Here is a 26,811-nt window from a genome sequence, read left to right on the forward strand (position 1 = left end):
TGCTGGCTTCTTCACATCGGGGCCCTACACAGGCTGATTTGCCCCCAGGCCCCATACCCTGCTAGGATCATCTCTGCCTATACCCACCCCCCATGCCCTCCACATCCCCACAATATACGAGAGTAAGACTTCATTTTGGCTATTGTGCAATCACCTCTGTGTACACTACACAAACACATGTAAATCAGGACAAAAATATTTTTTGAAATCAAATTAATGAATGTTGTAGATGTTTGATTTTTAGAACATAATTTGTTATTTTTCTGGTTCTGAGAATGCAAAACCACTTGCTGAAAGGAGTAATCCTGGGGGCAAGGGGAAGGACTTCTGGTGGCAAAGGTCAGGGTTTAGGGGTCGGGACTTCTGGTCCCAAGATGGTGACCAGGGGGTGGGGCACCTGTCAGGAAGTGGGGCTACCCATGTGGCCCTCAACAGCTTGCCAAAACTCGGTAAGTTGCCCCTCCACCCAAAATAATTGCCTGCCCCTGGTCTAGACAAACCCTGAGATGTGACAAGGAGAGACATGACCACTTGTTGCACAGTTAGTATCCAAGAATAGTAAGGCTTCTTCCAGAAACATTTGGTTTTTGAATAAGGATCTGACTTCCAAATAGATTGCTCTAGCAATTCTTAGCATTATAGAATAATGAGGTTGAAAGGGACCACAGAAGGTCATCTGGTAGTCCACCTCCCACTCAAATCAGGATTGCCCTGAGCAGCTAGGCTGAATTTCTGATCTGACAAAATGTCCTTATTTTTATAGTCATTCATCTTTGATCTGGTTCTTCCTGGGTCCTCCTCAGTTTGGTCATGTACAACATCAGTATCCCATTGCCTAATAAAACCTGTATATACTGCTCCAGATGGCAAGGAACACAGGCACTGAGGAGATCTGCAAGTGGCAAAGATTTGAAACTTCACAACAGCAAATTCCATCTCCCACTTGCATTTTGCTGTACAAAGGAAGCAGTCTCACCTGCTCTCAAGTGTTTGCTTCCATTGGGCTAAATCTATTATCGGTGTCTACCTGGAAGAATAAATTATGGAGTCACATGTAGGAGGCTGGCAGGAGCAGGAAGCTGCCCCAATCTGAGGAATGAGGATGTATTACAGCAGCCTCTCATTTATAATGTATTGAAGCCAGAGAGCATATATCACTGCTGCTACTGCTGCAACAGTACACCAGAGTGCTGCTGTTCTTCTGCACTTGCACCCTGTAACAATTTTCATCTAAGGATCAGAAAGCACTATGCAAAGTTGAACCAGTTAAACTTCTCAATATGCTTCTAGGGAGGCTGAATAATCCTTCATAATTCAAAAGTGTAATCCGACGCACAAAGAGCAATCATGCAAGAGTCAAAAGCTGTAACTGAAGAAACATAAAGTACGGATATTCTTTCATTTGACTTTTATTTAGTAAACCAGATAAAACTGCACCTGAAGTCGACAGGAAGACTAGTCCTTAACTTCCCAAATTCTGTCTCTCTCAATCCCTTCCTTTATATATATGAATCTTCCATTTTCCTAAATATGTTAGTAAATAGTAGGGCTGTGCAAAGCTTCAGTCGCTGGTTTGATTCGGTGGCGATTCGGCCCTACTCAGTGGCCAAATCTCCGAATCTGAATCAAATCAGGAGACCCATTCTGGTCCACTTCTGGGTCTGCTGGGGGACACACTGGGAGCCCCACCACACCCCACTGGCTCGGTATCTGGTGCCTCCTGGGTATAGTACTTCCAGTCCACTTCCAGGTCTACTGCCGAGTGTGCGGGTGGCCCCCCCATGCTCCTGGGAGATGCTCCATCTCCCCCAACATCTCAGCATTCACAAGCCACACCTGGTATCTCGAGGTATGTAGAAGAAACATATAAAGCTGTGTCTATGGCTGAATCACTGATTCTCCAAATCGGAATCAAATCTTCAGATTTGGATTCAGGCAAATTGAATCGGGACAGTGATCCAAATCAGTTAATTGAATCACTGCCCCCTGAATCAGGCTGAATCCGAATCAGATGTGGACACCCCTAGTAAATAGGTATGCTGGCAAAAGGGGACACTGTAAAAAATTTATGAGCTTGGCTTCCCGTGGGCCCAGTCCTGCAGCATGTGTTTTTTGGAGGCCACAGGTCCTAATATTGTGGGAGATTAACTTTACCAATTGAAAGGTCTGTTGACTCCCACAAAGACTAAAATACCTTGTTTTCCATTCCTACCCCTTCCTTTTAAAAATTAGCAAGAGTTAAACTTCATATACTGAGTTAAATTTAAATTACTTTAGCCTGACAGCACCAACACAATAGCATTTGGAAGACATGGTCAGTTTGAATTCAAGCAAATGGTTTAAAATGGTTTTAGCTCTCCACCTGCCCTTGAGCATCCATCTCAATTTTGTGGTTTTACATTTTTCATGGTTTTTAAAAGTTTTTCTTAATCCTCTTGCTTTGTGAAAGACTCAAACAAAACAGCAAATGAAACTGTTTATGTGACATAGCAATTGACCGTAAGCAAAGTGCTGTCAGCTGTACTAAGTAAACTATTCTTTTTTTTAAAAAAGAAAAAATTTCTACAAACCACTTTTGAAAATCCCTCACAGTTATACAAGTACCGCAGTATACAGAACCACTTATTTTGGGCCTATTAACCCCTCCCTGGTCATCTGTGGCTTTTTGGATGATTGACCCTGGAAAACCCTTGGTAGCTGTGCACACAGGCCATAGCAAAAGCTTTTCTGCAGCAAGAGGCTGCTGCAGATCTGGAGATTCTACCTCACTTCTTCATTTTTTCCATAAAAAATGAGTTGTAAAAGGTCCAAAAAGTTTCCAAGCCGTTAAAACTGGATTTGTACAGAGTGGTGTCTCCATACTGAACAAAACATTTTGTTGTAATTTTTGAGGTGTGGGACTATTAACAAAAATTATCATGCAGCTTCATCCTCTATGCCAAAGATGACTCTGAATTAGCACTTAGATATTGAGAGAGACCCATATGCCCCCTATCTGCACAGAGACAAAGTTCATTCAAAGGGTTATTGTCATTGAATTTTATCTCTTAGTGTCTTTTGAAAAATAATTTAATGCTTTGCCTATTAACTGATAATAAATGTATAATTAATTGCTGTTTCTGACTTGCTATGGAAATGTAATGCTCCCCTATTATTGAAAGGCCTTGAAGCTGCACATGTGCCACAGCCAGGGGGAGGCTGTACATAGGGGGAAGAACAACAGTGGTAAGGGTACAGCTGGAAATTGCCTGGTCCTGGCACTGCTCTTTGCTTCTTAGTGCTGGCAAGTGGGCATAGGCAAACTTCTCAGGCTCTACAGCTCAGATCTAGTGGCTGTATGGGCCATATGTTGCCAACCCCTGCCCTAGGTAACTAATAGTTTTTCTACAGTAACAGTCAAAGGCCCACTGGTCTGTGAATTTCATATATGTCTAACATCTTAACCTTAAATAATTAGGTTAATCTAAACTTTTGCTTCATAATTAAGCAAGAAAGAAAACTAACTCAGACTTCTTAGACTTCTGAAAAAATATTTTTGAGCTCATGATATAAACTGTTTACCATTCACTTAAAATTAGAGCCAGCCAAGTTACAGGGTGGCCAAAGCCAGTGACTGAAGGCAATTAATTTGACCTTTATATATTTTTAAGAAATTGGGTAACAGGGTAACATATTTAATTGTATATTTATTTGTATCATAATCAGTTATTTTTTATTTCAGGGTCCTTGCAGGTGATGAACAAAACTAGAAGGATCATGGAAAATGGAGGGGCCACTTTCATCAATGCCTTTGTAACCACCCCAATGTGCTGCCCATCTCGATCCTCCATGCTAACAGGGAAATATGTTCACAATCACAACATATATACCAACAATGAAAACTGCTCTTCTCCTTCCTGGCAGGCAACACATGAACCACGTACCTTTGCAGTGTATCTCAACAACACTGGGTATAGGACAGGTAAGAAACAAATCCAGTGTACAGTAGATTTTTATTAAAAACAAAAAGATGGTGGATATTAGGGGTGTATTCAGTAATCGGTTTTAAATTTCTGCCTAAAATGATGCAAATGTGGTCTTGGATTAGGTTTAAAGAGCAAAGATTTGTGTCAATATTATGGCAGGGAAAATGTGTGTCAGGTTGGAGTGTGGCACTACTTATTTGTGATGGCTTGCCTAGCCTTACCACCAACATACTACATAAGGAAATGTACTTACAGTGACCAGCATATTTTCATGTCTGGATGTCTCAAGTAGGGAATAGACTGTGGAACAGTTGCACCTGAGGACTGAGAAATACGTTTTCATGGCATTGTGGTGTTCAGCTGACAGCCCTGGCTGTGACTGTGGTTAGTATTATGGCCTGCTTGTGGAGAAGTCACTAACATATATAGAAAAAGATGTTAGGGAAATAGTGCCAAAGACCTTAGAGGAATGAAGTACCTACAGAGGGAATGAAACAAGGTAAAGACTATAATATGCTTTTAATTTGGGGCGATATTCATTTGCATTTTCTGAAACTGAACTATGTATTTAAGCAAGATTGTTCTGCTGAACAGCATCATAAGTTGGTAGTTTTCTTGTAAATTCCTGGTGGTTTTCTGTGGTCAAGAGATCCCTTCTCTATCTACAAAGAACTCTTCTCATTCCCTTCGGCTGAGCTTCAGCTTGACGTAAAGCCTCCAGTTCATATATGTTTCACTTATCCCCTTAAGAATAAGCCTGTACACACTTTAGGCTCCAGTCTGACTCTTTTGCAAAGGTATAAAGGCTGTACAAGGTCATCAGGATGCAGATTATCCAGTAGTATCATTTGACTGCAAAAACTCTTCTTTACAGAACCAAAGAGGCACAAGTCCTAGTGCCAGCTGGGTTCTTTACAAAGTTTGGTGGCAAACAAGTTTGTCTCCATCACTGTGTAAGGCATGGGAACAGACTGCTTTGAAAATGTGTAATGGATGTATGTCTCCATGCTGTCTGCTTGGACCAATGATTTTAATTCAGCTGTATCCTAAAATGATCTGCCTCTGCACAACAGTCTCTCACAAGCCTTCAGAATGACTGAATCATGTTTAAACCACAAAACAAAACAAGCACTTATTTTCTTGGGGCTCAATCTTGGCACTGTCAGTCATCCCGAATCTTACTTTACTCTGAGTATATTGATGATTTCAGTAGGATTATTGGTGGAGTAAAATACTATTTATGAGTAAGGGTGGTAGGATCAGGCTCTTTGGTCTTTACTCTGTAATGCTGATTTCAGTTTACAGTGTAATTAGAAATATTTCCAGATTGTTGGATTGGTGCTCCCAATCAGGTTTGTATTCCAAGTCTTTCTCACATCCACCTAGAAGTTGTCAAGTATGTTAGAGCATTTACTCTCTTCCTAACATAGGGTTTTGTAAAGCCAACACCTACTAATGTACTGGAACCTCCTATGTTAATTTTATTGTAGTAGTGGATTTTTTCTGGGCCTGCTCCCTCTCTAGATGACATGTATATCAGCTGAGCCATGGGAAGTGTCAAAGAAGAATAGTGCAAAAGAAAAATGAGAAGAAAGTCCCACAGAGACCAAGCACCACATGGCCATTAGTTTTAGGAAATTGTCAGGAAAATGAGGTTTTAGGTGGGAACTGTCTCAGAGGAGTTAAGAACAACATGAAATAAGTGAAATACTTCCAGAAGCATACACTGTTTGCCTCTACAAGTATCTGCATTGGGATGGACCATCAGCCTCAGAGTTCACTCCAGTCCGTTGTCTTTTCAGACAAGGGCTCCCTTCTAATTGTCCCTCAGTTAAACTTATAGTTGACAGCTTAATTAAAATCAGGCTTTAAAGTATCTTCACCATTGTGCAAGGATACTGTTACTTTATTAGAAAATTATGAGAAGCCCTGCACAGGTTCAAGTTAGTAGGAAATCTACACTCTCCTGCTTATATACTGCCTTTAATTCCCAGGTCCTCAAATATTCCCAGGTCTTCACATATTGATAAATCATCAACATTCATAAATCATTGTCTTTCTTTAATCTACTCCAATCTTAACTCTGTGCCTAATCCTTCAAATGATAGCCTCAGGGGCAGACTGCTGTCCTGGAATGGAGCCCCATTGAAATCACTGGGGCCCTGTACAAGTGTGTCATCCATTTATATACTGTTAATTGGAGGGCTGGGGTCTGAAATGTACAGCTATGAATTGCTGTCATAGTTTATTGGGAGGGAAAATGTCATAATACAAAATGAAATTTGCCTTTTTTTTAATCTGCTCCATTTATCTACTAATATAGGAGAGGATGCTACATTGCGCAGGGACCTCAGACAGTGCATATAATACACCACTGTTCAATAATAGCCAGGAACTGTGCTGTGCAGAATTGGGGAAATCCGTGTTCAGAATCATTCTGACTTCTAATTAAATAAAAAAATTAAAGATTTCATATTATCCAATAACACTTTTAAATGATCTGAAAACTAATGCAGCCATGAACCAGAAGCAATACAGATTCCTGATTTTAAAAAACATAGGAACTTGTGGATATTAAAACAAAAATTGTTAACAGTGAGAAATGGCAGGGGACAGTGTGTGAGGTATGTGGGGAGATGAAACTAACTATAGAGAAATGAAGAGGAATAACATATTTGTTTTTACGTTATCAAATCCATCTGTTTAGATGGGGTGAATAGTATATTCTGAAAAAATAAACCTTTAGAGAAAATCAGGCAAAAAAACTTTAAAATCTTTTAGCTGTGTGGTGTCTGATGTCAAAAGAATTTCTTCAAGGTATTTAGATCCTTGTATTTTATGTATAGGATTTCTTGATTTTGTTTAATGCTTTCCCATTGGTCTGTTGCTTTCCTGTTCTTTCATCAGCTGTAGTATTGCTGTTGTTTTTACACAACTGTATTTCACCATTTTCCATGTCCCAGTCTCCAAACATGGAGGCTAAAGCCTCTCTTTTCTCTGATATCTGCTCTCTAGTTCTCTAAATATATTCTTAACTTGTCCTGAGCTCCCAAAAACTCTATCCTGATTTTCACCACAAGAAATATATGAGAAATATAAGTCTCTATATACCCTGATATAACTTAAGACTATGTATGTACATTAAATTTTAGCACTATATTTACCCTTGTAATAATAGAAAACCTCTACAGAGTGTCTCCCAGACCCCCAACATCCCACAATATTCTTTGCTTCCTCTCCACCCTTCTGGGAGAATAAACACCAGTATAGCTCTGCCTTTCAGAAGGTAGAGAATGGCACTTGAAAAAGGTACTGTTTATTAGTAGCAAGTGTAACTAGGCAGTAGATAATTTGAGAGAACCATAATATAAGCATAGCAGATATTTAGCAAATGTCACTGCTGCTTTTAATAGTATTTTATTTTTATTCTGTAGGATTTTACATTTTCAACAGTTAAAGTTTCATTAAAGTGCAGTTTAGTTTGAAAAGGAATTGTAAAACTGGTACCCTTTACCCATCGGATTTGATTTCTATATATACTCTGAGTTGTACCTGTTTAATGTTGCTGTATATCAGTGTTGGCTCCTTGTAGCCCTGCATAGTCAACACAGCTATGAGAAAGGGAGCTAAAATCTGTCTGGCTCAAGCACCATGAACAAAACAGATAAGTTATATGTTCCAGTAAGTTTTACATTCCAGTTCTAGGGATGGATATTGCCCTTACTTTTGTATTGAATAAAATCACCAAAAGAATCACTTAGACTTTTTTTTATATGATTGACTTTGGGAAGACTTGATGTCCAATTTTGTATTCAATGCTCACAAGTATAAGCTGATCAAAATATTTTAGATTCATGCATTTTAGTGTTTCTGGCGAAACTAATTGTAATTCTTATCTGTTCATGGAACAGAAATAATACCATAAGAATGAAAGTGCCATAATGGGACAGATCAATGGTCCATCTAGCTCAGTGGTCTCCAACATTTTTATGGTGAAGATCACTTTTTGTAAGTAAAGAGCACCCTGCCCCACCCCATCCCACCCCACCCTGCCCCTCTGCCTCCTGGATAAGCCGCCCAGGCTCTGCCGCCACTCAACCATCCCAGATTGAGTGGTAGGGAGTGTGGATCAGCCCAGCCTAGCCACATGCATCCTGCTTCTCCCAATCGTGGAGCCTCTGACAGACTGAGATCAACTGTCAGAGACTCCATGATCGACTAGTTGATTGAGATCGACTGGCTGGTGATCACTGACCTAAATTAGCATTGCGTCTTTGATAGTACCTTTAACAATGGAGTGGGGCTTGTAGTTTTCTGATGGGCCTACACCAGGGGTGGGCAAAATACAGCACAAGGCCATGCTATCTGGCCCGCGAGACCCCTAAACATTTTTGAAAATTAATATATTTATCTGTCCTTGGTTCCTGTCAAAAATGACAGAAACCAGTGGTAGTAGGACCCAGGGGAAGCCCAGTGGGCTCCCACAACAACATGGCCTGCCCGGCCCCACCCACCCAGCCAGAAACCCCAGCAGGGACCATGTGACTGCACTGCACTGGAACCTCAGGTAAGGGGAGGGTGTGGGCTGCAAGTGGCTGCAGCAGGGAGTGCTGGCCATGAGGCAGGCGAGGAGCCGCTTTTCCCCGCACTCAGCACCAATTCATTCCCTGCTGGGGAGCAGGGGGTCTGGGCTGCATGCTGCCCCCTGCCCGTACTGCAGAGCTGGGGGGTACTGGGAGTAAGTGGGTCCACAGGGCCCACACCAGTGTCCCAGCGCCAGTACCAGCGCCAGCACCAGTGGGGCCCAGACCAAGGCAGCAGGACTACGGAGTTCCAGCCAGCAGGGGCTCTATGGAGCCAAGCCAGCTCCCCTCTCTCCCTGCTGATGCAGCCCAGCTCAGCTCAACAGACCCCTGCCAGCCTGTGTCCCACCGGCACTGGCCCTGGGACATTGGTCCCAAGATATTGGGACATTGGTCCCAAGATGGTGACCAGGGGGTGGGGTACCTGTCAAGGGGCGGGGCTACGCATGCAGCCCTCGACAGCTTGGCAAAACTGCGTAAGCAGCTCTCCGCTCAAAATAATTCCCCACCCCTGTTTTAACCCCTGGCAGGACAGGTGCTGCTTTCAGGTTACCAGTTGTATAGCCCTGTTCTATTACATTTTTGGGAGGATGCAGTAACTAAGACTGCACACAGTATTCTAGATGCAAACTTTTCCATTTTATTTTCAATTTTCTTCTTAATGATGCCAAGTATCCTGTTTACATTTTTGCTTGCCATTGTGCATGGAGTTGATGTTTTTAGAGAACTATATGTGAGCAATCAGAGCCCATTTCAGTTTCAAATATTTGAATTCATATAGTAAAATACTCAAAACAAAACTAGAAACATTATATTTTATATTATTATGTTACCCTTAGTCACTGTAGTATCCATTTATAGGTAGCTGTACGTATAATAAAAAATTACATTTAAGAAATATTATCAATATTATTAAGACAAAGCACTCAAATTAGGCAATGCCAAAATTAACATTTCTATTGTAACCTTTATTCAACCCTCTTAGTCGCATGCATTATGATACAGCAAATAATCACATTTTTTTTGTATTTTTTTATATTAAAAAATGCTACAAACTAAAATAAATTCCATCGAGTGGTTCTGTAGTTGTATCCACATGGGTCATCACCCTAGAACTCTACTGCTTGAGCTGATGAAGTAATTAGTAGGAGTAATAGGTTGTCTGGCATCTTTGTAGAGCACAACTAGAGGAGGAATTGGTATTTTCCCACTAACTTTCAGGTGTATATGCTGACAGCAGGGGAACAGAGAGATTTACCTGAGGCTCTGAAGGGGTGCGCACTACCGTAAACATTCATTCTTCTACTCATTATGCCAGGTTTGGCCCTTCTGGACATATCTAGACTAGCACAGACATGCAGTATGTGGCACAGCAGACCTGTCTGTGGCACTGCACATTGCACTTACTACATGTGCAGACATTCCCTGTGCTGCTAATTTGCAGTATGGCTGGTTTTTTGACCCCAGGAGATTCTGGGGTCAAAAAACCTGCACCTAAAAAAAAACAGGGCAGCGCATGTAGTGGCAGTGCGCACTACCCAAAAACTAGAGCCTGGTTGGCTGGAGCCACATTCCAGCTGCTGGCCAGGCTCCCTGCTGCAGGATTGCCATGGCTGCAGCTCCCAGAGGCCCTCAGGACCTCACGTAAGGCTCCTCAGGCCAGCACAGTTTCGGGGCCCAGCCTCCCCTACCCTACCTGGGGCAACTTGATGTACATCAGATTGCATGCAACGCAGGTGCTCCCTGGGGACAAGTAATGATGGCACACATTGTGCTGCTGCTATTTGTCCCTAGGGAAATGCACATTCCCACTTGTATGTGCCCTCCTATTCTGTCCCTCCAGCCTTTCTGAATTCTGTCCCTTCTTTACTCCTGCTTCCTATTCCCAGTCCCATTCTGTTCACCCAGGCAGTAGCTGGCTTTTCATCCCAGTCCCAGACTCCTTGCTTAACATAAAATTCAAGCCAAATTGGACTCACAGAGCCCTACTCTCTGCCTTGACTGGCATAGCGGGTCAGGAACTCCTACTGCTGGGTGACCGAGATCACTAAGACAGGGAAGCAGCAAAGCTCCATTTGGTGTTCTTAAAGCTATTAACACAACTGATGAACTGTCTAAAAGGGAAAGTGACCAGGCACTTCTTGTACAAGGGCAGTTGCCACTTTCTTCCACACTCAAAATTCCTCAAGAACCTCCAGAGACTGATCCATTACAAGGTATGCTGCCATGTGTGCTCTTTTTGGCCATTAAGAGAATTTACTGCACAGTAAGGGTGCACATGTGTAGATGCTCACCTGTACTGTGCAGTAAATTAGGCTAATGCTCAGTAACACATCTCATGTTGATGTGCCTACTGAGAATTGTTTGGAAGTGGCATGTCTGCTTGCATCTATTATATTTTAGATCCAATTCAAACCCCACTGTAATGATAGAAATTGTGATTTAGGGACACTCTTACTTTGAAGACTACAGAAGTTGAGAATTGGGAGATGGTCCCTTAGTTAGGTTAGTGAAAGTGAGACCAAGTGTCTGCAGAAGTTGCCTACTGCTCCACAGTAAAGTTAATTGTTTAGTTCTCTTCATTCATGTATGCCTGTGTTTACTGAACCTGGTGATCACTACACCCATGACAGTTCGTCCCACTACAAATGTAATGGCTGTCTTTTCTAACTATTTAGTTAGTCTAATAAAAGATATTACATCTACCCAAAGAACCTTGTCTGCCTATGTCTGTCTCATGCCTTTATCCTTGAATCCCTTCTCCTATTCCAAGTCTCCTTGACTAGCTATTCTTATTTCCCCTGTTACTCCAGTTATCCTCTTTCCCTTAGTGTTCAGTAAGCCCTTGATCCTCACCCCGTGCACCCACTGATAACTGGTACAAATCTCCCTTTCTCTTTATCAAACAAGAAAGGCTCTTTATCAAAAATCACTTCTTTCTTACTTTCTTTGACTAACCAGTCCCAATCTCTGTCCTCCTGGCGTTCACAGCCAGTTTCCTTAACCTGTCCTGTTTTCTGTTTTCTGCTCTGTCAGTTTCCCAATCCTTCCTTCATTACATCTTCTACTCCCAATTCTACTCCCCCTCTTCCAAATTTCCTTCCCCAATCCACTACTTTTGTCCTCTTCCTCATGTTCATACCTTTATATATTATATATTCTATACTTGAATCAAACTGCTTTCCCTCCCCACTCCCTTAGCCCCCCTACCCACACACCCTTGTTATGTAGGCACAACAAATAGATCACTGAGACGATGAGAGAGACAAGTTTCTGGTCTTCAGTCTGGCTTCCCAGAGCAGGATCAAACATAGTCCAAAGCTGAATTGCTGTTTATTCTTAGCTTGAGCATGGTGAGTACAGAAAAGAGTTTCAGGGAATGCATCATGTGTGATATTAGGGGAACCTATGACACATCAAGAACATGCCATACCCAGGGGGAACAGCTGACCTTAACAATGTTTAGACAAACTCATTTGATTGACAAGATGAGACATAGGCACCCCAGAGGGGTGGGGGTGAATGAGATAAAGAACCCACTTCCCCAGTGGGGATTTTCCCCCTTCACCTCAACTTACACTGAAATGCCTTGGCTAGGGAATTGAACTCTGACCTCCGGTGTGGTAGTCAATAGCCCTGGAGGCACTTAGAGCCTCTAGCTGTGGGCGGCAGCCCAAGTTTGAATAGCTCAGTGGTAGGCTCTTGGTCCCCACTGCATGCCACCTGCGTGCCGAGCTCCTGGCCTCCCTGCCTGGGGTCAGGTGCCTGAGCTGCTGCCGGCACACTGAGCATGCCTCCCCCACATGCCACTGCCACCGAGCTGAGCTGCTGCTTTCAGCTCGAACTCTCCACTGGCTTCAGGACTTTTCTGAGGCAACTTCTCCATCCCCACTGGTCAGCTCTTACCAACTCTTCAGTGCCCCTCTTCTTTGTCCCTCATCAGTCTCTCCTCGAGCCAAGTCCACTGGCCCTTTTATCCCACTCCAGGTGGTCGGTGGGACTAATAGAGGGACATGAGAGTTAAGTCTTCGCTCAGGTCCAGTTTCTCTACCTGGCCCCTGGATGAGGGAGGCAAGCCTTCCCCCTTTCCAGGGGCCTGATTGGCAGGGAAAAGGAACCTCCCCACCCAAATCATTTTTTATCTTTTCAAAACCCCTGGGCCAAGCCACCTCTGGCTAGCCTATCACAAAAGCTTATACCCTGGCCAACATGGGCACATTTTTAGAGATAGCAAAATCTCTACCTGATAGAAAAGCCACACTTGACAAATTTCAAGTCCCTACTCCAAAGCATGAAATCTTGAGGGTTTTTAAACAACAGCTTGCCAGATTTTGTTTCATAGGGCATAAACAACATGTTTTCCACTAGCATTGTACCCAGTGTACCATTTTAGAGGAAAGTTTCCAACAGCAAAAGAATGGGCCTGCAACAGTCTCCCAAGCTAATTGATTTTAGACCAAACAATTTAAGTATAACATTTAAGTATTTGGTTATAAGCAACCAAAAACAGTGTCTTATAATTAGATATATCAGACAGTCTTAATAATAGCAAACATTACAAAGTTGCCTAATAATAAAGGATTTCTTTGTATATAAGTAAAAAAGGATCCTCTAGGACAGTAAGTAAATCACATTATAGAATAATGCCCTTTGCAACTGCTGAGTTGTTAAACTGTACATTCTTTTTATGGTTATAATGAGGGCTACTGAGAAATACCCACAAAGCTGTGAAAATAGAAAACCTGAACTTTTCATAAGAAAATAGTCTTGTGGTTAAGTTACAGGGCTGGGAACTAGGAAATCTGAGCATTGTTTCTGGCAGTGCCTTAACCTTTCTGTATGACTTTGGGGAAGCTGAAGGTTAACTATTGTGGGCCTCAGTTTCCAAATGGATTGGTATACTAGGAACCTTAACTGACGGATATTTGTAATTTGAAAGAAGTGCTTTAATGTTGCCAAGTAGCATACAACTTGGGGAAACAAAAAAACTTTTCAGTTTTGTAAATATTTTTGAGAAAATAGGAAGAAAGCACGGAGACATTTACTGGAATCATACCGGGCTTTTGGTTTTGTTGGGCTCTGTCCCCAAAAATGTTAAATCATTGTGTCAGCACTGAAATGTCATATAAACAGTTCTTTGCAACTCCAGTAAGTGGTTTCCTCATAGTTCATCTTGTTAAAGGAAGTGGGCTGTCTACTTGGAGCTGTTGTCTGGGTCGTGATGAGTAAAACCTTACTGTATCATGTCTTTTTAGGGATTTTGTTTTGTTTAAAATCAGAAATGTTCCCACAAACTTTAATGAGTAATGAGAGCATACTATGCAGCATATATTCTTTGATCTATGGGAAGAATATGGTGTTTCTTCATTAGACATACAGTTCAGGTATGTGGCATCTATTGATGCAGTTAGAAGTAATGGGTAATTCTCTTGTTTAATGCTTTAGAAATTCAGTCAAAACATTTGATATTAAGAGAATGAAAATATGTGTTGAGTACTGCACAAAGTTAAATCTTATTAAATGAAAATCTTCCCCGTATAATCCACAAGTATTTTGAATCAAATTTCCATGCTTGCAATATCTTATTCTCGCTATTTTGTTCTCCCGTCCAGGTTGGGGATCATTAGTTAATTGTTAGGGGGAGAGATAACAAAAAAAAGAGCAAGCTTTAAGAAATGCTTTTTACCAGATACCTGCATTTCTCTAGATACTTATATGTTTTAGTGACAAAAACACTCCCAGGGCACATAAATATCCAGCATAAGTGCTCACTATGCCATGTGTTGTTGTTTGCATAAACTTAATTGAACATAGTCACAAAGGCTACAGTTATTCTGATGTACTAAGCTACTGTACATGTGATTAAAAAATAACAATGTGTCCTGGGAACAGTTAGCAAAACTGCCAGAATGCGGATAAAACCTGTCTTATTAAAATGCAAAAATCTGCATTTATCTTTGCTGATATCCCTGTGGGGGCTATTACTGACAATAAAGAAAAGATGTCTACTGAAATGGTATTACTTTTTAATGAGCCTTTTTACCCATTGAGGTGTAATCTCTATTTTATTAATTACAAACAGAAATGACTTCCTAAACCCCATTGCTGTGCTCGGTTGATTCTAAATACGTGCCTCGCCTGAGACTGTAGTCTAGTCAGTACTCAGACTTGGGCAACTCAGAAAGCTTAAAACTACAGCCAAGTCAAGGATGTGGGTTGATTTTCTAAGCCAAATATATGAAAAGCCAGGGATAAGGTTCACACATTCCCATGCCAGTTCCTGGGCAGACCTGTAGCACACACATTATTTTAGTTATTTACAATCCTTTGGTTTTGAAAACATACACAAAACACCCTCAGTGTCCACTCAGTGACCAGAGTTTTGCCCCACAAATGGGCACTGTAAGGTCTGTAATGTTGTTCATGGGCAGAGAAGCAGGTCCTGGCTGTTGCTGTTGTGCTTGAGCATTGTCTTGTCTTCTCCTACATTCAGTAGTGTTCAGGAATGTCAGTGGAGAAACCTCTGAACTCTTGGTTTCAGTAAAAAGACAAATATATCTAATTATTCTTGTCCTCCTGAGCTTTTGACCAGTAAACTGCACTTGGTTAATGTAGGCTACATACATACATTTAAATAATCTAGGAGAATTCTCCCAGATTTGTTCTCCTGGTACTGACATTCTAATGCTGAGGCCCTGAAGAGTGGAGAGCTTGTAGTGCGGGCAGGTGGGGGTGGGGGATGGGGGAGGCTGTGCACATCTCAGCACACTCTGCAGACTTCCTCAGTCTGCTTGGTGACAGATGGCAGCAGTCCATAAGGCAGCCTTCATTGGCTGGTGCAGACTTCCCATGGTCATCCTGTGTTTTGCTGAAGTACAATGTGGGAATTGTGGAGGGGTGTGTTGGGGGGTGTTCCTCTCCTTCATGGAGCAGCAGTGAGTCTCCCTAATGTGGGGGAGGGAGGAGGAATGATGAGGATAATGTTATCTTCTAAGAGAAGCCACAGCTTGTATAAATATTCACTCTCCCATGAGAAACTCTCCTGGCAGTGATTTAACCCTGGTTGTTCCCAGGTTATTTTTCTTCTGGAGGAACCATTTTTACCATGAAGCTGAACGCACTCATGGTTTCTCTTGTGAGAGCAGCAAATCTCCCAGGAGAAATTGAATGTCTGTATGAGGCCATAAATTGACAAGCTCAATCTGTTATCAAGGCTGCTGATGTTCTGATCCCCTCATCCCTTATGCCTAAAATTATACGAAATCTTACATTAAAAAAGCATGTTTACGGTTGCAAAATCAGGCACTTACAAGTGGAAATGCCAAAATTAAGTTTGCCTATGTAGTCTTAATTTGTCCTTAAATTGTACAGTATGTCCCTGCCAGCCTCAAGTCTCCTTTTCAGTAACTTAACTGATGGGGGTGACTCGGGCAGCAGCCCCAGGTGCTGCCTTTGTGTGGGAGCACAAAAGCAGCTATTGCTGCAGTTGCAGCTGGTTGCACTGTCACAATTGGGATGGCTAGAGCTGGCACTGCTGCAGATGTAGATCCGCACTGCTATGCCTCTGTTCCTCTTCCTTCCTATGTCCATCCTACTTCCCTGCCCTCATTCTTGTCCCCTCAGTATTCAGGTCAGGTAGCTGCCAGTACTGGAACCGCATATGGCCTGAAACAGCAGATAACTGCAAGTTTAAGGGAAGATTCTGCTGAAGCCTTGGCTGGAACATACTAAATGCTAACAGATTCTTGGAGGAATTAAGCTACAAAACTCTAGCAAGTGTCCAGTGATCATATATATTGAAGTTTTACAAAGCTTATAACTTGTAAAATACGATAAATTTCAAGGAGCCTCCCCTGCCACCTCCACTGCTGCCACATGGGCAGAGAATGCATCACCAGAGCATGCATCACCAGAGCAGCTCAGAGCTCACAATGGCAAGCAGCTTTCCTACATGGCTCCACTATGCTCTACAGCACCGGGTTGCACCTGCTGGGCTGCAGAGCACCTGGGGGAGGGCAGCAGGACAGGGATCTGAGCCTGCAGCAGGCAGTGTGCAGCCTCCACACCATGCACAGATCTGAGGGGCATGGGTCCCCCCGACCCCTGGGAGTATGCACAGCAGCAGGGAGCTGGCCCCACATCCTGATACCCAGGGGCCTTTAATTTTAATTATGGGGGTTTTTTTGTTTTTATCAGAGAATTTGCAATTATTTTTGATCAGGGAAAACCAGGATCCCTGCTTATGAGTGGTGTTCTGGTTGGCATGAGAGTGGCATCAGCAGCAAATGTGTGACCATCATGCCAGCTGACTGACACTTGGCAGATACATAGCCTGATCATACCACATTAATGTTGCTTTTACTAAAGTTAAACTGAAGACATTTCAACACTTTTCCCAGTGGAGACTTTCCAAGCCCATTCTTACAGAATGTGAATTTTTAACATCCCTGCCCACATGTGCTTTTTGTTTTGATGTAAATTAAGGAGCTGTTATGCTGCTTCCAATTATTAGTAGGAAACAGAGTTTGGGGTATATGAAATGGAACTGGAAATGCTGCCAGGGAATTCACAGTGTTCCCTGATGGCAGGAAATGTTCAATTTTTTTTTCCTCCTGGAGTAAAAATGGCTGCTCTGGGAGAAAAATAACCCAGGAACAACCAGAGTTAAATCTTTCCCAAGAGAGTTTCTCCTGGGAGACTGAATGTTTGCATGCTTTCCCCTGGCTTAACTTGCCTTGGGGACCAGAAGGAGTGGAGCTTGGGAAAAGACTGGGGTCACCACTCTGGAGAAGGTGCAGAGGGCTGCTGTTCCTGCCCTTCCTGTAGACCAGGAGGGGAGGGAAGGAGTTGCCACCAGCTGCTCCCCACCTGCTTCTCATACTGGAGTTCTCAGTGTAAGAAGCTTTGTTGCATGGCCCCTGCTACTCAGCTGTTGGGCACTGGGAGCCAAGTGGCAGGGAGCAGCATATCCACTGCTCCCTGCCTCTTCCCCAAGCTAGGCACTGCCAAACTTGTGCCAATGCTCACTTCTGTCTGTTCCCAGAGACTGGGAGTGGAGTGGAGGAAGTTTCTCCGTGCCTGTTCTCTAGACCCTGGTCAAGGGAAGGCATGGGGAGTCTGTCCTTGCTACCACACTCTCTGGGGATCAGGAGGAGTGAAGTAGGCACACTGCTTTTCTCGCCTTCCCCACACCTGGATCATGCCAGCCTTGGGAAGGTACAGAGGCTGGGCAGAAAGGGCAGCTGAAGATTGAACATTGGTGCTGCTTTCTCTCTCAGAATATCTGTTCGTAGCTATAATCACATGACTCCAGAAGTTGCTGTGTTAGACGAAACCCCAAATAAAGATAACTGATATAAACCAGATCTGCTAAACACCACTTTTATAATAATAAAAACAAACACAAATGAATGAACAATAATATGAACAATAAAAAGCAGATGTTAAAATTATGCATTTGTTAAAACCCCCTCAAACTGAATTTAGAAAGCAGATTTTTAGGTGAAAGCAGCTTTTTGATGTATACTAATCCATATATTGTTATCTATAATAAAAAAACCCACTTTATTCACATATTTATGCATTTGCATCCAACTAGAAAATTAGTTTTGTAAAGCCTGATGTGTGTGCCTTCTTTCCCCTCACAGCTTTTTTTGGGAAATACCTTAATGAATACAATGGCAGCTACATTCCTCCTGGGTGGAGAGAGTGGGTTGGATTAGTCAAGAACTCTCGCTTCTATAATTACACCATTTGTCGGAATGGCAACAAAGAGAAGCATGGATTTGATTACGCAAAGGTATTTTCCAGACACATTACACAGTATCAATGTATCAATAAATGACTTCATCTATTTAAAAATGTTTTTCTCTTTATTAATTAATAATAGGACCCAATATGTTTTCTTATGGTGCATTTAAGGTCAGTCTTTTGTCCTACTGTGGAATGGCCAAAAAGTTAAAACAGGTCTATAATTTAGTTGGTTGATTTCTAACCCTTAGGTAGAAATGGGTGGCTCTGTATAAATAAATAAATAAATAAAAGACCTTTCTGAAGAAAATTTTGGCCTTGTTCTACTGAACTCAAAGATAAGACTATAGAGTAGCTGTTAAGACAATAGTTTTTACTCTCAGAAGGAAAGCTTAACTGTTGCTGTTTCCATTATACAGTGTAAAAAAATGTGGCTGTGGTGTCAGGCTCCAGATATGCTAAGTTAAAAAAAAAAAAGAAGGGTTTGGAAAACTTCAGTCTTTGTTTGCACTCATGACAAAATCTGGAGGATATGCCAAGGTGACCAGCCCACTACAGTGAAATTTCTTATAAATGTTTAGTACTACAAATCTAAAGTTTCCAGCCTACATAAAATGAATTGGAATTTCCTCAGTGTGTAGCTCACCGAAGATAATACAGATGTTGCAGCTGTGGTTTCTGACCCATGTAATGAGATTTTATTGGAAGCTCACAATAGCAGTTTCTGATTTACCCACCCACAGAAATTACATGTTACTGATTGCATAGAACATAAAGTAGAAAATAAAGAATTATTGGTTAGTCGTGAATTCTTTATGCGCCCTGTGTCCATAGCAAGAGTGAACAATGTATATGGAAACAAGAGGGAAATGAATGCTTTGGAAAGGCACTTATCCAGGCAGTGTTCTAATCTGGGTCTGTTTCATACCAAAAATTGGTATGAACTCTGGTACTCTGAAGGGACACCAAATTTTCACTGTTTTTGTAAATTAAGTAATACTGCCTCCATCATATTGTTACAGGAGCATGAACATTTAATTTAAGGCTACTGTGTTGGGGGGAGCAGAGGGGACGGGGTTCTGAGTGAGAAGGTCCCAGCTGGTTGGCTTATCCTAACACTGACATGCGTCACAGGCCCTGTCCCTCAGGCACTGATTTTGCAGCTGTTCAGGGCCTTGAATCCACAACATGTGATTAGTCATGCCTGGAAGTGTTTGAAATTACAAACATTGTCTCAGCAGTTTCTCACTGAAGCTCACACTAAACCTCCAGGCCAATGATGAATGCTTAGTGGTGGCAGGTGGTTTAATTTAAGTGTTCATCTTTTTTTCTTCATTCCATTTCCTCCTTTTTCCCTGTAGGCTCCTACTTGCCACCTTGGCTGTGGGTTAAGCCAGTTTATTAGCAGCTCACCACCTTAGCCTCACCAGCTGCACTCCTTTAAGTTGTACAATTAAAAGAACCTGAGCCTGCAGGAATTCAGCTCCTCCCTATATATATGTTTGCAATTTCTTTGTTAAAGTTTTTCCTAGACAACTGTATTTTTGCAATATGTTGAGTGTTGTAGATTGCTCCCATGTTGCACAGATGCAAATTTATATTTTAAAAAACACACACAAAGCCTTCAGGAGTAAATATGAGGCCATATTAAATGTGCATAGTTTTCTATAGTTTGGAGTCATGTTTTGTCAAGAGTTTCATCAACCAAATTTGAGAAATCTATATGTGTATGTTATCTCCTGCTAGTATGTTACAAAATGTTCTGTGGTCAACTTTGGTGATCATAGTTAATAGAACCTGCTATTTTCTGGATAAGAGATTTTTGCAAAATGCACTCCCATCTTATATTGTGCCTACTTTAAAAAAGTCATTAGAGCTTGGTTTCTCCTATGTCCTTCAGGCTCACATGTCTCTTCAAAGGTATGTTTTTACTTCCTGATCTAAGCTGTAGTGATAACTTGGAATACAATGACTTAATAGGCAGATAAGGTTCTTTGGGTAAATCCAATATCTGTTATTAGACCAATTCAGTTAGTTGGAAAAATTCTTCTTTGCAAGCTTTCTGGTACAAATACCCTTCATCAGGCTGAAGAAGCATCTGCAAATCGTCTGTGTTCTTCCTGGATGGAGTAGTAAAGCAGCTAGAGGCCAGTACATATGCAAGAAAGCCAATCAGTTAAAATGTAAATAGAATGTGATCTGGTTGATTATGAACTATATAACGTTTATTTTGTCTTAAATGTATGTTACAGGACTACTTCACAGACTTAATCACTAACGAGAGCATTAATTATTTCAAAATGTCTAAGAGAATATATCCTCATAGGCCCATAATGATGGTTATCAGCCATGCTGCCCCCCATGGCCCTGAAGATTCTGCACCACAATTCTCAGAGCTCTATCCAAATGCTTCACAGCACATGTAAGTAAAATTCAGACTCTTGTCAACACTGGCTATTTGTGTTGCCTCTCACAGATTTGTTTTTTGAGACTGAAGAAAAATAGAATCCAAATGTAAGGAATCTATAAAAAGCTGTGCATATGAAAGCTTTTTTGCTGGACTCACGTTGTACTGATGTTGTTGTTTTGTAGTTGCTAGTAACACTTCCTTGGTTCTTACACTAGAAACAGGCTGTTCTTTCTGGATAAGTGACATGAGTCTTGGTTCTATGGGGACGAGGGGAGGGAGGGGGTGTTCAGTTTCTTACAATACCTTGAATTGTGTGGACACTGATGGGAATGGAATCCAGAGTTGTTTGTTCATATTCTTGCAGGACATGTTTTTCATAGGGTCTGATTATCTGAGTGCATTAATAATAGTAGAGCCCTTTAGTAGCTCTTGTGTAAATATATGCACTAGGCTTAACTAGAAACAGCCTGGTTTCCAAACAACCTGCCAAACTGTACTTTTAATAGCATATTGCTTCTTATTTTTAGTAGGTGGTTATACTATTATGAAGTCTCTCTTTACTGTCCTTGATCCCAGGGTCAAGCCCAGTCATAGTGGCCATGTCTGCACCTTCTTTAATGCACTGTAGTTATGGCGCATTACGTTTAGTACTTGGATAGTTTAGTACAGGCAGTCCTTGGACTTACAACACAATTGGTTCTTGAAAACCGCATCGTAAGTCAAAACATTGTAAGTTGGAACCGATTTTCTCACAAGAAACAATGTTAGAAATGGGGGATTGGTTCCTAAACCAAGGCCTGATACCCTATTTTCACCAAAAATACCCCAGAATTTTGTTCTTGATCAATTATAGATGAGTAATATTAATGTATTTATATTGTAAATTATATCAATCTGGAAGTACTTCTTTGAGGTGACTTTGCTGGACTTTTTGAAAGGCTCTTGATTGGACTTTTTGAAGGGTTCTTGACTGGAGTCTTCTCGGGAGTCTTGGCTGCAAGTTTTTCTGGAGTCTTGTCTGCTTTCTTAAAGAAAGTGTCCAAGGAAGTTTGGACAGATGTTCTCCAGGGAGATGAGCAACGCAGATAACTTGTTCGTTGGCATGGCATTGCATCCGATCAAGTGTTGTAAAGTCGAAACTGACGTTATAAAGTTGAAACAGGGTGTCAATTTATAAACGTAAGCACAAAAAGTTGTAACTGAAAACGTTGTAAGTCGAGGACTGCCTGTACTACTGTGTAGTACTGCAGACTCACAGCAGTAACATATTAGTACAGTTTTTGCCCAGCACGGTACTGTGCAGTGTTAGGCTACTTTACAGTTAGTGTCTTGTGTAGATGCGCACAGTTACCAGTTCATTAAGAGGCTTTGGAGTTGTTAGAATTTTGGGCTCTGGGACAGTTCATTATTATGTATATTTTAATGTCAGGATATTTTCAGAAATGTACAAGATCAGTAGAAACCAAAAATTTTCATTTTTCTTCTCAGTAATAACGCAGGAGGAATCTCAGCTCTGTCTCCTGTTCTAAACCCTACCTCTGGAGTGTCCAGGGACTTTTTAATCATAGAATAAACTAAAGATCTTCATTGACTACCTGTGCTCTCATTCATGATCAAGCAAACCAACTTTGCCATTCACGATCCCATGTCACCTTTTGGCTATCAAAACTCAATGTTAGCTTTTGAAAATACAGAAGAAGAAATAACCCAATATAGTCAGCCAGGTCTCCATGGAGCCAAATTGCTGTCCACAGACAACATTTTAGGGAACCTGTTCAGTAGCTCACACTTAACTAAGGATATCATTTGTACTTATATTAGAAAGAGTGAAATAGCAAGGGATGTCAATCATCATGTTTAACTGTGTAAATCAGTCAGTTGCTGGGGCCAGAAAGTGCTTTTCTGCACATGAGTGACTTAGATAAATTGGAGGATTGAGCCAAAAGAAATCTTATGAGGTTCAACAAGGACAAGTGCAAAGTTCTGCACTTAGGACGGAATAATTCCATGCAACAGTACGGCCTTGGGGGCTGACTGGCTGGGCAGCAGCTCTGAAGAAAAGAACTCAGGGGTTGCAGTGGAAAAAAAGATGAATATGATTCAACAGAGTGCCCTTGTTCCCAGGAAGACTAATGGCATACTGGGCTGCATTGGTAGGTGTGTTGCCAGTAGGTCAAGGGAAGTGATTGTTCCCCTCTATTCAGCACTGGTGAGGCCACATCTGGAGTATTGTGTTCAGTTTTGGGCCCCCCCCCCCCCACTACAGAAAGGATGTGGGCAAATTGGAGAGAGTCCAGGAGGGGGCATCAAAAATGGTAAGGGCATGACTTATGAGAAAAGACTGAGTTAACTGGGTTTATGTAGTCTAGTGAAGAAAAGACTGAGGGAGAATTTAATAGCAGTCTTCAACTCCCTGAAGTGGGGAGGAGGGGGTTCCAAAGAGGATGGACCTAGACTGATCTCAGTGGTGGCAGATGACAGAACAAGGTCTCAAGTTGCAGCAAGGGAAGTTTAGGTTAGATATTAGGAAGGATTTTCTCACTAGGAGGGTAGTAACTTGCTGGAATAGGTTACCTAGAGAAGTGGTAGGAAGCTCCATTCTTGAGGATTTTCAAAACCCAGCTAGACAAATCCTTGGCTGGGATGATCTAGGTGGGGATGGTTCCACTTTGAGCTGGGGGTTAGACTAGATGACCTCCTGAGATCCCTTCCAACCCTAGCTTTCTATGATCCTGTGATTCTCATTGCCTTATATTCTGAACATTGTCAGTAGTCCTCACCAGGCTGGAAAGTTTCACAAGCATGTTAGGCATTTGGAGTAATTCCTTCCTGTATGCACCAGTACTGGTATTGTTAATTCACTTGGAATGTGTGCACTTGAACAGCCAGATGGTTCTTGAGAGGAGTGGTTCTAGCTGGACTTAGAATTGAGTCTGTTTTTCTGCCTTCTAAACCAGTGGTTCTCAGCCCTTTTGGATTCAGAGAACCCCTCCATAACTTTTTTAAAATTTGGCATTGCCTTGGTTGAGAACCAGTGTTGTGCTGCCTCAGCTTGCCTCAGTGCTTCTCAACTGAGATGCTGCTGCAGTCAGATGGAACTAGCCCATATGCCTCATGCACAGTACAACAAGAGTGGGAAGGGCTGTGGCATGAGCACATGCTTTTGTCTGCATCTGATATATCAAAAGCAGAGAGAAGTGCTCGCTCTTCTTGCAGCCCTTCCTAGTCCAGCTCTGCCCCCTCCCCTCCCAATACTCCTCCTGGAAACGCGGGCATGTAGGGTGGTTTCACCTGCCTTGTATGCCTCTGTTTCCAGATTGGGCCAGGAAGGGCTGTGGCAGAACTGGGCACCCCTGCCTGCTTTAGGCTTAACAGACAACCCTAATGTAAGCAGGAGCACATGCTCATGTCAGAGCCCTTTCTAGTCTGGCTGTTCACAAAGCTTATAAAACAATTGTACCTGACTACAGAGCAGTGACATTTGTACCATCACCCTGGTTGAGAGCCATTGTTCTAAAGACACGGTGTAAGACTACAGACAAGTTAATGGCACAGATTCTGTACTGTTGGCAAACTAATCAATTGTTAAAGGAAGGATTCGTTTTAATAAAGGGTAGATATATTTTATGTGTTACCTGAAAAGATTCTAGCTGTGCATGTGAAAATTTGGTTCACTTTTCATGAAAGTGGTTTTCATGCTGTTTGTATGGATGTGGCAACTTCATAATAATCAAAGTAACCTAAATTACTTGTTACAGAAGCTAGAAAACATGGATCAGGTGTGTTTCTTCCTGTCTCTCTTGGTGGCCTTCATTTCTTGGTATCTTTGTTACAAAGTGTTCCTCCTGTAGCAGCTACAAGATAGAGATTTGGGTGGATTGTTTTGTTCTGTGAATGACTACACGGGTTAAGAGTTCAGCCAGCAGACAAAGAACTAAGACGAATTGAAGACAAACTGCCAATTTGGGTGGGTACTACTACTAGTGAACCAGTTTCTATAGAAAAAACATAAGTAACATGTTCTGACTGAAGCATGTAAGAAGTTAAGTATCTTACCGAAAATATTTGACTTCCTTTGTGAAAGCAGTGAAAAAGCAGTAAAATCCCTCCTGCCACGGTTTATGTAACTTGATGTTTAACCCTTCAGTTTTCTTCCTTGGTGGTCAAGCATCACTTGGGTCACTTTTGTCTGACCTGGGGTGACAGCCACCTGACCTTGGATTCTGTTTTAAAAAAATGTTGGTGCTGTATCATGTTACTGTAACGTTTACCTCCAACAAAGAAAGGAAACCAGGTCAAAAGCTGTTTGCTGACTTTACAAACTGCGATGGAAGGTTATGCCTACAGACTATGAATTAAGAGAGTCTGTTAACCACATGCAAGCAGAGATTCTGTTTAATAAGACAGTAGCTTAAGAGGCCCTTAAATTATGTGGTGGTAAAGAGTCTATCATTTGTTTAAATATTACCTGTTCAGCATACATACACACATATATGTAATGTTTGATTAGAAATGATGTGTTCCTAGTTCATTTGTATGAGCCACAATATGGTTGTTATCCTGCAAGTTCCATTCCTCAATATTTAAAATTTGGCTTTGTTGTCCCCACATTTTTTGATTGAAGGGAGAAAGTCAAAAGCATACAGCAGAAAGGCTCACATCTAAACCACTTGTGGCAAAGATGCCTAAAAAAAGATAGATTTACACATAATCATAATTTCTTAGTCCCCATCCTTCCACACCCTCAATGCAAACAAATGCTTGTATATTGAATGAAGATTGTCAAAAAGATATGCAAGAGTGATATGTTTGTTGCAAATCCCTATTTAAAACATTAAGTGTCAAGTTCATCAGTTTAAAATTACAGTGAAAGATAAACTGAATGAATATCAATGCAAGTTGGTATATATGTTGTGTAGATATGTAGGACACTATATCTCTGCTTTCAGATTTTTTCTGTTCCCCATTTGTAGAATTATTCCCATAGTGTTCACTGCTTACAGTCTGTTAGCATGTTGGAGTGATAGTTTTTTTCAAAAATAAATCATCCCAATATATCTATTCAGTTTTACCCAAAAATTTTCTCCAGGGAAGCAGTTGGAACTGGGAAAGGTGTAGTATGTTCATGTGAGATGGGCTTCCTCGACAGGGGGTTTTCAGCACTTGGGCCATTGAGTGACTAGACCAGGTCAGCCAACCCATGGCACTGCAGCCTCTGTGTGTGGTATGCAGCAGATTGGGGAGGGAGCAGGGAATGCAGCAGCAGATCAGGCAGGGGGAAGGCAAGTGGAGTGGCATTCAAGGAAGGCACAGAGCTTACCTTGTGGCATGCCTACCAAACTGTTGGCCTCCACTAGATTAGGCTTTTTGAAATGCTTTAGCTAAATAAAGATTACATGAAAGATGTCTGTCTCAGGCAACTGTTAAAGCAGAATTCTATTCCGTGATCCAAAGAAACAGAAAGGCTTTGCTTAGAGGATATTTCTTCGGCTTTGATGTTGACCTAACCTCTCAGTTAAATTCCTTTTACTGTTCAGTGTTAAATAGTCTTAGGGGAACTGTGGGTAAGGCTGGAGATCTTTGTAAGACTTCTGAAAGAAAATTCTAAGAAGTAAACCAACTTTACAAGCGGAGACCTGTAGGAGGTAGCTTGACTGGAGGATGTCAGAAATGAACCTCTGAAATGCTTCTTGGTGTGCTGAATTGAGCTTCTTCAGTGTAATGCACTCCAGCCCTGGGTGTGCCTCTGAGAGGCACTTCTGGGGTGTTTCTTCCCCAAACCATTGTCTGCTGATTGACCACTAAGGACCAGCTGAGGTGTGCCAGATGCCAGTTTCTGTGGTGTCTCAGTCTCACCTGTCTCATTCAGACCTTGTCAGCTGTTAGCAGAGAGGATTTTACAAGCTAGAAGGGTCACAGAAAGGACCCTTGTCTCTTCATAAGTGCAGAAAAAACAAACTTTGGGGCAAAGCATCCATGCCAGAAGATAGGCGGGGGATCCAGGCTGACCTGGACAAGCTCAGCAATGGGCAGACGAGAACCTCATGGTGTTTAACACCGATAAATGCAAGGTTCTCCACCTTGGGAGGAAAAACCTGCAGCA

General features: G+C 41.8%; 1 protein-coding gene across 2 annotated transcripts in view; it reads left to right on the forward strand.

The window, feature by feature from the left end:
* SULF1 (sulfatase 1) overlaps positions 1-26,811 on the forward strand; it is a 170,511-nt gene that overhangs the window by 88,191 nt on the left and 55,509 nt on the right. For both annotated transcript variants that reach the window (XM_019549006.1, XM_019548996.1), the window contains exons 6-8: positions 3,722-3,961; positions 18,196-18,347; positions 20,551-20,720. In XM_019549006.1, the coding sequence (XP_019404551.1) occupies positions 3,722-3,961; positions 18,196-18,347; positions 20,551-20,720 (562 nt within the window). The remainder of the gene's footprint in view (positions 1-3,721; positions 3,962-18,195; positions 18,348-20,550; positions 20,721-26,811) is intronic.

The sequence above is a fragment of the Crocodylus porosus genome, unplaced genomic scaffold (genome assembly GCF_001723895.1).
Source record: "Crocodylus porosus isolate Cpor-Errol unplaced genomic scaffold, CroPor_comp1, whole genome shotgun sequence".
Lineage (NCBI taxonomy): Eukaryota > Metazoa > Chordata > Crocodylia > Crocodylidae > Crocodylus > Crocodylus porosus.